This window comes from Gekko japonicus, unplaced genomic scaffold (genome assembly GCF_001447785.1).
Source record: "Gekko japonicus isolate JY-2015 unplaced genomic scaffold, Gekko_japonicus_V1.1 scaffold1264, whole genome shotgun sequence".
NCBI classification, from domain to species: domain Eukaryota; kingdom Metazoa; phylum Chordata; class Lepidosauria; order Squamata; family Gekkonidae; genus Gekko; species Gekko japonicus.
The window spans coordinates 532,889-543,089 of record NW_015162519.1 but is presented as its reverse complement, the minus strand read 5'-3'; the positions used below and the strand labels follow the sequence as shown (position 1 = coordinate 543,089).

At 45.9% G+C, this 10,201-nt stretch overlaps 1 protein-coding gene across 1 annotated transcript in view; it reads left to right on the top strand.

Moving 5' to 3' along the window:
• Positions 1-1,162: 1,162 nt before the first annotated feature.
• Positions 1,163-10,201, top strand: part of ALDOB (aldolase, fructose-bisphosphate B) — a 10,415-nt gene continuing 1,376 nt past the window's right edge. The window contains exons 1-7 of the mRNA XM_015406215.1: positions 1,163-1,274; positions 4,411-4,622; positions 5,006-5,060; positions 6,389-6,549; positions 6,716-6,799; positions 7,404-7,578; positions 9,458-9,657. Coding sequence (XP_015261701.1) covers positions 1,163-1,274; positions 4,411-4,622; positions 5,006-5,060; positions 6,389-6,549; positions 6,716-6,799; positions 7,404-7,578; positions 9,458-9,657 — 999 coding nt within the window. The remainder of the gene's footprint in view (positions 1,275-4,410; positions 4,623-5,005; positions 5,061-6,388; positions 6,550-6,715; positions 6,800-7,403; positions 7,579-9,457; positions 9,658-10,201) is intronic.

Below are 10,201 nucleotides of genomic sequence, written 5' to 3'. Positions count from 1 at the left end.
AGGTAAAATAGTAAAAAAACAAAACACTCTGCAGAGCGCAGACAAAACACAACCCAGGAAATCCCTTCCATTTCCCCTCCCTTCCACGTCTAGATAAAAAACTAGTTAAAATAAGAGATTAAGAAGATAAGCTGCCCCAAACGTCGAGATAATAAAATAAAGAAAAAGCTTTGTGAGCAGAGTGTAGCAGTATCTTGCTCTCTCCAAGCCGGAACCGGAACCTACCGAATGCTGGCCCCGTGGTGTTCCTGCCCAGCCAGGGCCACGCTGAAAGCCTTCTCCAAAGTAAATAGCTCAGAGCACTAGTCTGAGCTCCTTCTGCACAGTGCAGCTACACCATATGAAGGAAAGAAAACAGAACAGGAACCAGTACAGTAGCAGGAGGGCTTTCCTTATTTGGGGTAGCCTCTAGATCCCTGAGATACTTTGCCAGAAAGACAATATTCAGGGCTGTAGCATTACAAATATCCAAGCATGATCTGTAGCCCAGCACATCTTAAACTCAGCTCATGAAAGCTTAGGCCACAATCAATTTGTTAGTATTTACGGTGCCTCTTTTACTGTTTTGGCTGCAGCAGGCTAGCACTTCTGTCTTAAATGTGGTTGCTGGCAAATAACACAAGAATCTAATTTGCTCTCTGAGACAGGATCAGGAACTGCAGAGGACGGCAAAGACGCTGTTGTAATTCAGGGTACTCAAAAAGAGCAGGTATGGCAGATTGAGATCCCAGGAATTAGTTGAAAGGCCAGAGGAACAACACTTCGCAAACATTGAGAAAGCTGGGTGAACAAGGGGGGTTGTTAGCTGAGGAGGAAAGATCTGATAGGAATAAACACCCTGATCTGTGGCTGCCGAGAACTTTGCTGAGCCTGCAATTAAGGGTGCCGTGCTTGTTACTTTGACCCAGTGTTTAAATGGACGATCTGTTTGCTCTTTGAGGGCCTGATCCTGGTAGTCTGAAGATCTACTGTACTAGCGGGAGATCTCAAGGCACCACCTGGAGGTTGGCACCCCAACAATGAATCCTTTAGTGTTTTATTTGGCCTCTATTATTGTTATAGTCCGTTGTTTTATTATTGGAATGATGATTGTCACATGGTTAAGAATTGGACTGAACTTATTAAAGTTTGTATTTTTTTTTTTAATTTGTTTTCAGCCATCATGACCCACCAGTATCCGGCCCTCTCTTCGGAGCAGAAAAAGGCCCTCTCTGACATAGCGCAGAGGATAGTGGCCACAGGCAAAGGAATCCTGGCTGCAGATGAATCTGTGGGTGAGTGTCGCTGGATCTCTGTCAACACCCTCCTGTCCTCTTTCAAGCATCTTTGATCTCAGTACATGAACTAAATTAAATAAAGCCTATATTCCAGATACCACGATTCAAGAAGAAGTCGTGCCATTCAGAGGCAGGCTGAGGTCCATGTTCAGGTCTATTTATAGGAATACTAGAATTCAAAATTAAAGCTCCATATGCAGCTCCGCGGCATAACAGGTGTTGTGCTGGATCAGACCAGTGGTCCACTTAATCCAGCATCCTGTTTCACACAGTAGCCACCCTGAGCTATCATGGATGGCCAAAAAGGGGGGGACCCAGCAGAGCATAGAGGCTGAGGCTTTCCCTAAGATTGCCTCCAAGCAGTGGTATTCAGAGGTGTACTGCCTTTCAGTGTAGAGGTTCCCCTTAGTGGCCATGGCTAAGTATGCGCTGATGGACTTATCCGCCTCCCTGAGTCTGCCTAACTCCTTTTAAGCAACTTATGGTAGTGGCCACTGCTCTATCCATTTACAATGAATGCCACAGTTTAATTCTTTGTTAAGTAGAGAAGTACTTCCTTTTGTCTACCCTGAATCTAACATGCCGTATAGTATCATGTGGTATAGACCTTCCTGGGTGTACTACAGGCTGCATGGAGAGTACATTTGAATGCCCCTTTATATTAGTCATCCTCTACACATAGGAAAGTATCAGGTTTACAGCAGGCTAGCCTAGTTCTAGCTTTCTTTGAGCAGGGAGTATTTTTGTGTGAGGAGGAATTCAAAATGCATGCGATTGCTTACCCCAAGTGGTATAGTCCAGGAATGGCTTTACTATATAATGTGCCTGAATTTATAGTTTTAGTTTTTGGAATTGCACAAGGGATTGAGAGAACATTATGGGCAGGAAACAGTAATTCCAGTACACTTGTTCAGTTTTTTAAGGTCACCCAAAGCATTGGAGGAGGGGAAGACGTTTGCTCTGAGCCTGGAGAACTTATGCCTGGACCCTTTTATGGCACTGAAATTCATTTAGGTGACTCATGAAAGAGACATTCTTAGGTTACTGTCTTTACCACCAGTTTGGTGTAGTGGTTAGGACTGGTGGACTCTGGGAGAACTGGGTTTGATTCCCCACTTCTCCACATGCAGCTGCTGGTGTGACCTTGGGTCAGTCACAAATTCTCTCAGAGCTCTCTCAGCCCCACCTACCTCACAGGGTGTCTGTTGTGGGGAGAGGAAGGGAAGGAGATTGTAAGCTGCTCTGAGACTCCTTCGGGTAGTGAAGGGTGAGGTATAAATCCAATCTCCTCCTCCTCCTCCTCCTCCTCCTCAAGCCATTATATAGAATAAGAGATGGTTGTGAGAATGTGCTGTATGTGCTGACTTCCAATTGCCAAAGCAATGCGCTGAGGCAATCATATGACAACCTATATCGCTCACAAAAATCTCTATACACTGGCTTTCAAACTGTGAGTGCCACCACTATTGGCCAGCATGCTAAAAGACAGATATTGTCTGCTTTCATATGGGTTAACAGTAGCTGTAACTTGACACATGCAGCTGTGACTTTGAGATCACTGTGAAAACAGGCCCTGACTCCAGGAAAAACATTATAGGGCTCTTCCAATGCCTATGCTGGCTTTATGCAGTCCTTTGTAGATCATGGGTAAAAGGTCCACAGTACGTATTGTGTTGCATGAACACCTTTTCTAACTCCTTTTTCTGCCGCTACAGAGGTAATTCTAGGGTTGTGAAGGTGGCAGTCCTAAGCACAGTTTTATATTCCCTCCCAAATTCAATGAGAACTATTGTTAGCCACGATACCAGGTCTCTGTCTGAGTTGTGATGGGGAAATTAGCTCAGAGACCGTATGCTTAATAGGCGCAGAAGCTAGGGATCACACTCCAACTATACCAGAGTCGGAACCAGTGTTCCCTCTAAGCTGAGTTAGTGTGAGCTAGCTCACAGTTTTTTAGCCTCCAGCTCACACATTTTTGTCTTAGCTCAGGAAGGATGGCTCCAGAGCAGACTAATTTATGCAGCAGCCAAATTACCTGCTCACAACTTTAATGCCAGTAGCTCACAAAGTAGAATTTTTGCTCACAAGACTCCACAGCTTAGAGGGAACATTGGTTGGAACCCTCTCAGAGCTGCACAGATGACAGGAGATCTCTTTTGTGAAATTTATTAAGAAAATAACCCTAATACACTCGGCTAATCAATGGAATATCAACCCCCCCCCACAGAAAGCTAGGAAATAAAGAGATGAAGTGATCTTAAAGAGATCAGTGACAAAAGAGGGCGAAGCATTGAGAGGGGGGGGTAATAGCTACCTTCCTGAAGAGAGGCATCAACGGTGAGGAGAAGCAGACTGCTTGGCTGGCAAGCACGCCTGATGGAGGCCCAAAAGAATGGGGGATCCAGCCAGTACACATCCTAGGAGACCGAATGAAAGATGGCCGGGTTTGGAGTCCTGATACGGGAAAATAGTGGGCACAATGGGGAAATGGTCCATGATGGACAGGGATGGCTGGTAATGGCTCTACAAGGGTTTTGGACAAAAGCATTCCATGGTTGGGGAAGGAAAGCCTCTGTTAGTAAAGCATTGGGCAGAGTCTTGGCTCCATTATTGGCTGGGCGTTCGAGAAAACAATAGCAATAGGCTGTGGCCAGGGTGGTCCACGTATCGATGTGCAAAGTCCAGAAGTGTGATTATGGGACATAGAAATGGAATGCAGGCCTGTTGACACCCTCGGGGTGACGAGATTAAGACCTTGTCTTTTCCAATGACAGATACATGCCTTCTTGAGGCTGCATCTGAAGCGATAGCTGATTGTGTCAGTGAGACGGTCCTGAGCACATGGCTGGGCTGACTGGCATTGCACAAAGAGAAGGCTGTATCTGCCTTATGCCAGCTTTGGCCCTAACCTAGCCTGGGTACCATCTTTACATGGCCAGTGGGGGCTTGGGCTAACAATTAAAAGTTACACCCAACTAATTAGGCTTCTTCATCACAATCCTTTAGCCATGGTTAAATGAGTTACCATGCCTCTCTTCTCCTGCTGAGTTCAGTTGAGCTTTTTGCAAATGAAGTTACTATGAAGTGGAGGCAAACTGAGGAGCTATCGATTACTTTCCCCTGCTCTTCACAGGTACTATGGGTAACAGGCTGCAGCGGATCAAAGTAGAAAACACTGAAGAGAATCGCCGTGCCTTCCGTGAGATCCTATTTTCTTCAGACTCCTCCATCAACCAGCAAATTGGGGGAGTTATTTTCTTCCATGAGACCCTCTATCAGAAGGACAGTACTGGAAAGCCCTTCCCAGCCGTCATCAAGGATAAGGGCATAGTGGTTGGAATCAAGGTAAATGTCTTCATGGTCCCTGAAGATGTGGTGGTCCAGAATCTTTATCAAAGATAACTGTGGAATTTCCCAACCTATCTTAGTATATCCCATTGCAAGAGGATGCCCTGCATAGACCTATCTTTGAGAACAGAGAGGATGAGGCCTAGAACAACTTGGGATCTTGAGCTGCGTTGGTTGGGGCCATTTAGTCGAGTCACTCGGCTGACTGTTGCTAATGCACACCCATCAGTAGAATCTTGCAGATCACCAAGGTCAAGCACACATTAATGCTGCCTATGTTCCTCTGCTCCATAGCTTGTATATATAGATCCTATAACATCTCCTCTAGTTTTTCTGACAGTGTTTTGCTAACAGTAGTTTTTTAAAATATATTTCCACAGCTGGATAAAGGCACGGCCCCATTGGCAGGAACTAATGGAGAAACCACCATTCAAGGTGAGATGATCCTGCTGCACCTTGAAGATGGCCCTTAGTCACAATGCAAGTCTAAAGAGTCATGCAGTAGTTCAAGTGATAATTTTATGTGATCTTCTTCTGTGACCGTACAAGAAAGTAACAAAATTATACAGGGTCCTATGGAAGACTGTGTGTGTGTGAACAGTTTGGAATTCTCTCTTTCCGGGATTCCATAAGCTCTCAGAATCTTGAGCATGCTATTTTTCTTTTCTTTTCTGCCCTTTTCAGTCTTTAGCCAACTTTGAACTGCTGTGAACTTCCAATGCCTCCTGGAGCATTTTCAGTACTCATCAGGGACGGTGGGGGGTACTTTCCTTTTCTTTCTGTTTATTTACAGAGACCGATTTTCCTGCATATGTAAGCAATCCCCTGAACATGTGGAGATTCTTTCCTTGTCTACGGGTGACCTGGTTTTGCTGCTTTCATGACTGACAGGGGGCCAGCCGCCTTACTATTAGACAAACATTTCCAAAGTCTGTGCCAAACAAATGTAGGCCAGTACTGTGTGGTAGCTTACAAAGGTTTGCAACTTGCCAGCTTGCAACTTGCCTTTGAGCCTCCCCCTCCAAAAAAAAATAGCTGACCTGACCTGTTGTGCTGTATCACAACATTCACAAATATTCTAGCAACTGAAATAAAAGGATCAGTCATGGAATGATGACGAACAGCATTGCTGCTGTGAGAGGATTCGGAAGACTTTTAAATTGGGGGGAGGGAGATTTGTCCAGAGGAACTGGGGCTTGAGAGCAAAATGTTTTTCACCCAGGAAGGACAAGAGCTTGGGAAAGGGGAAATGTTGACACCGCAGCTAGGGTTAAGGAGTAACCACACAGGAAGTTGTCCTCTGCCTGAAGCAGGGATTCAGGGCTGCAGCAGTACCAGCTGATGTCTGTAATGTCTAATGCTTCTGCTGGGTCACTTTCCAGTCCATTCCCCTATGCCTTGCATTGCAAAGCTTCTAGAAGATACTTGGAGACACCTTGTTATGTTCTGAGTTATTTCTAAGCTGTTTTAGTTATGGTTTGTGTTAAGGTATCCTAGTTTCCTCTGTTGTGATTGGCTGCGTAATAAAGACCTCCTAGTGGTCCTAAAGCCCTACGAAGTATCCTATCAGAAAGCGCCCCTTAGGTCCAATCAGACCTCATGAAAGTAGTTACATTGTATATAGTTCAGTTTGGAACAGTATAGGTTTGGATGCCATTCTTCGCAGAGTCAGATTAGAGGCTGAGTAATGTTCTTAATAAAAGCCTTGTATTGATAATAGTCTCCTGCCTTTCAGTACATAAGACACCTCTTCATCCCTGCAGGTCTGGATGGCTTAGCTGAACGCTGTGCGCAGTATAAGAAAGACGGAGCAGATTTTGGCAAGTGGCGCGCTGTGCTGAAGATCACAAATACAACTCCATCTCCTCTTGCCATCCAGGAAAACGCCAACACATTGGCACGTTATGCCAGTATCTGCCAACAGGTATGAGGTCTCTACGTTTCAGTGTGCTTCTGACTGGAGAGGCTGGTGGGGGTTTAAGGCCTATTCAGTTCTCCTTTCATGGCCGCTTGTAAACTCATAAGCCGTAAAAGCTGACTATCTGCCCTAGGCAGACTTCCATTCACTGCTCTGTCTTGTTTGACTTCAGCATGGTCTAGTCCCCATTGTGGAACCTGAGATCCTACCTGATGGAGACCATGACCTCCAGCGCTGTCAGTATGTGACAGAAAAGGTAAGTTGGCACTCCTTTCTTCAACGGGACTGATAAGTTTTTGAACCAAGCTACATATACATTTTTATTTCTATGAAAATAAAAATACAAACCGCCAACAAACTACTTCCATATTTAATTTAGTTACATATGTCCAAAATATGTAAACATACAACTAAATGATGTATCTGTGCTTCACAGCTCACTCCCAGATAGCCTACAAAGAGGGAAGCTGAGGTACAGGAATATTAACATTTTGCTTGTTGCTATTTTCTTAAACATTTTTTTAACCTTACCTGTAGCTTAAGACAGTTTAGAACTATTTTGTTTTACAGTGCAGAAGGCATGTGTACATTGTAGAAGGCCTGTTCACCACACAGTATATTTTACACATGGTGTGTACCTTTTGTGGCTATGGAAGCAGTCTTCTTGAGGGAAGTTATAGAATACTTTGAGAAATCAACAATGCAGTCAAATGAGTCAATAAAGGAATGTGAGTTCTCTTCCCAGTTCAGGCCTCAGTTATATCAGGATAGCTGTACGTACACTAAGAGCAGTAAAGCCCACACAAAGAACAAAGTAGTCCTGTCTCAGTCCTTCACCCCAACCTCTTATGGCTTCCTAGGTGTTGGCTGCTGTTTACAAGGCCCTGATTGATCACCACGTCTACCTGGAAGGAACTCTGCTGAAGCCCAACATGGTGACTGCGGGGCATGCTTGTTCCAGGAAGTATACCTCTGAAGAGGTGGCCATGGCGACTGTTACAGCCCTCCGTCGCACTGTCCCTGCTGCTGTTCCTGGTAATTCTCCACTGCCTTGGACTTATCAACACTTATAGTCTTCTGTTCAAGGATTTTGTTTCTCCACACTATTCCCAGGAAAGCATTCCAGGGCTTGCAGCTCTCGTGTATCTCACACGAAGACAGAGTGGCTGGCAAAAGGACCGATTCTTTGGTTTCAACCACTCTTTCTCATTTTGTTACATTCCCGCATGGGAGTCCTCCCTTGGTCCATGCAGTCCATGTGCACATCCAGGTTCTATGCTGGGAAACTTGGTTCTCAGGTTTGTATGACCCAATTCACATTGGGACTGGGGTGTGCAATAAGGGGCTACAGCCCCAAGGTGCTATTCGGCCAGTCGGGAGCACCACATGTTTTGATGGAGCACACAGTGTTCTTCTGTGGGGCCATTTAGGGTTAGGGAAATGGTATGGGGGATGGTGGAAGCCCTTTCTTCTCATGTACCACGGTTCCAGTCTGAATTGGGCCCCACACACCTAGGAATTGGCTTCCTCCAGGTGTACGTCTGACCGCATATGGCCCTGAAGGACCTGGGGAAAATGTAATGTGCATTCAGGCCCTTGTTCTGTTCTCTGAAATACTGGGTAATGAATTTTCCACACTGAAGATCTGCTTTTTAAAAATAATTTGACATGGAAGGACTTGAAAGGCTGTTACAGAGAATTTGCATGGGCATAGGCTTGCCAAGTCCCACCGGGGGGCGGGGAAACCCCCGCCCCAGAGGCCTGTTCCCTGCCGCCAGCGGATTGGGCCCCGGGGGAACTCTATGTTTTCCCCTCAAATGGCTGTGGACGCCGGGGTGGGGTTTCCCCTGGGGCACGATTCCACGGTGGCGGAAATCGGGCCTCCATAGCGGGGAGAAATCCGCCCCCCGGGGGGAATTGGCAGCCCTAATCCTAGCCCACCACATTGGATTGGCCTTAAAAAGCTCGACTGGGTATAAGTCTGGACCAGGAGCCTTACAATGTTTTAATGCTTTAATTAAACTTGATATTTCTCTTGTGCTTTTGAATTAATGGTGGGGTAAAAAAACAACAACAACCCCGACTGATGAAAATGTTGTTCCCACATGGAAACAAAACAACAACAACCCAACTGATGAAAATGTTGTTCCCACATGGAAGGAGCAATGTGACATGTAGACTTCCCTCTTGACCCTGTAGCCTCATTTATCAGTTTCCGAAAGACATGTGAATTGGCTGATAATGATGCTTCCTGCAGCAGTTTCCAACTTATCATTGAATAACACAATTTTATTCCACCATAAAATTGCCTGGACTACAGGCTGTCTCCCTGATAGTTCAGGCTGGAATCAATTATTATTCTTTAAGGTTCCACTAGACTCCTGGGAACTGCAGTTGGATGCTGCTTCAACTTATATCCATGATCTGAGTCCCCAGGATTTTGTAAGAGTGGCAAACAAATTTATACTGTAGATAGCTAGTTTCTTCCTTGGCTTGCTCCTTCCTTGGCTTGCTCATACCAAAGATCTCAGGTACTGAGTGTTTATGCTACAGTCAAAGACTTGGATTCATGGGAAGATTTCTGTGGATAGAAGGGAGGGGATGACTCCTACCTGATGCTATTCCTGGGGGTCCCCTGTTCCCCGAGAGAAACATTTTGGGGAGGCATCTTGGCTGCTGCGGGAGGGAGAGAGGCAAGGAAATCCTGGTCCACTGAGGAGAAATCCCTTCTGTCCATGGAGATCTTCCAGCGAATCTAAGCTCTTATGCAGTAGGCACAGTAACCATAAGAGTCAACCTCTTGCTGATACTCTGGTTTGACTGGGCCATACGCTATAGCATTCATGGCCTAATGGTTAATTCATTTCTAACTGCTCCCCACTGTGACAGCTCTGTCTTGCCCCCCTTCCTGCAGGGATCTGCTTCCTTTCTGGAGGCCAAAGTGAAGAGGAGGCTTCCATCAACCTCAACGCCATCAACCTGTGTCCCCTTCCAAAACCTTGGAAGCTGACTTTCTCCTACGGACGGGCCCTGCAGGCATCGGCTCTAGCTGCATGGGTTGGCAAAGCCGAGAACAAGAAGGCTGCGCAGGAGGCCTTCTGCACCCGGGCAAAGGTACGTTGTCTTTGCAAGTATCAAATGCCCTAAAGCAAAGAGGTGCTATCAAGCACAGGGGGGTATCAGCAGAGGGTGATATCAGCACATCATTGCATTGCTGTAACCCATTTTTCTCTGATGTTAGGACCCATTCACATACAAGGTGCATGCTTTCCGTGTATGGCTAAGGGTTTGCAAACACGTGTGTCCTACCAGTACACTGATCAGAGTCCACAGCAATGCTCCCTCGAAGCTGTGGAGTCCATGTGTCATACCAGTACACTGATCAGAGTCCACAGTGCAGGGCAAGCTGCTCGTACAATTCTCTGCCCCCACCCCCGTGCCTGTGCTCATTTTAAACAGCTGTTTTCCAAATGCAGTGCCAGGGATGGCTTTTCAAGGAGGAGGATGGCCTGGTTAGATTAAGAGCTTAACTCTTTCTTCTCCTGCCTGGAAAAAAAAAAAAGTTTCCTGAGCTGCTTGTATTCCAAGTGCTAGGGAAAAATACACGCACGAATAAGTTTCTTTGAGGGGTTAATGCCGCTCAGAGTGGCTTTTTTCA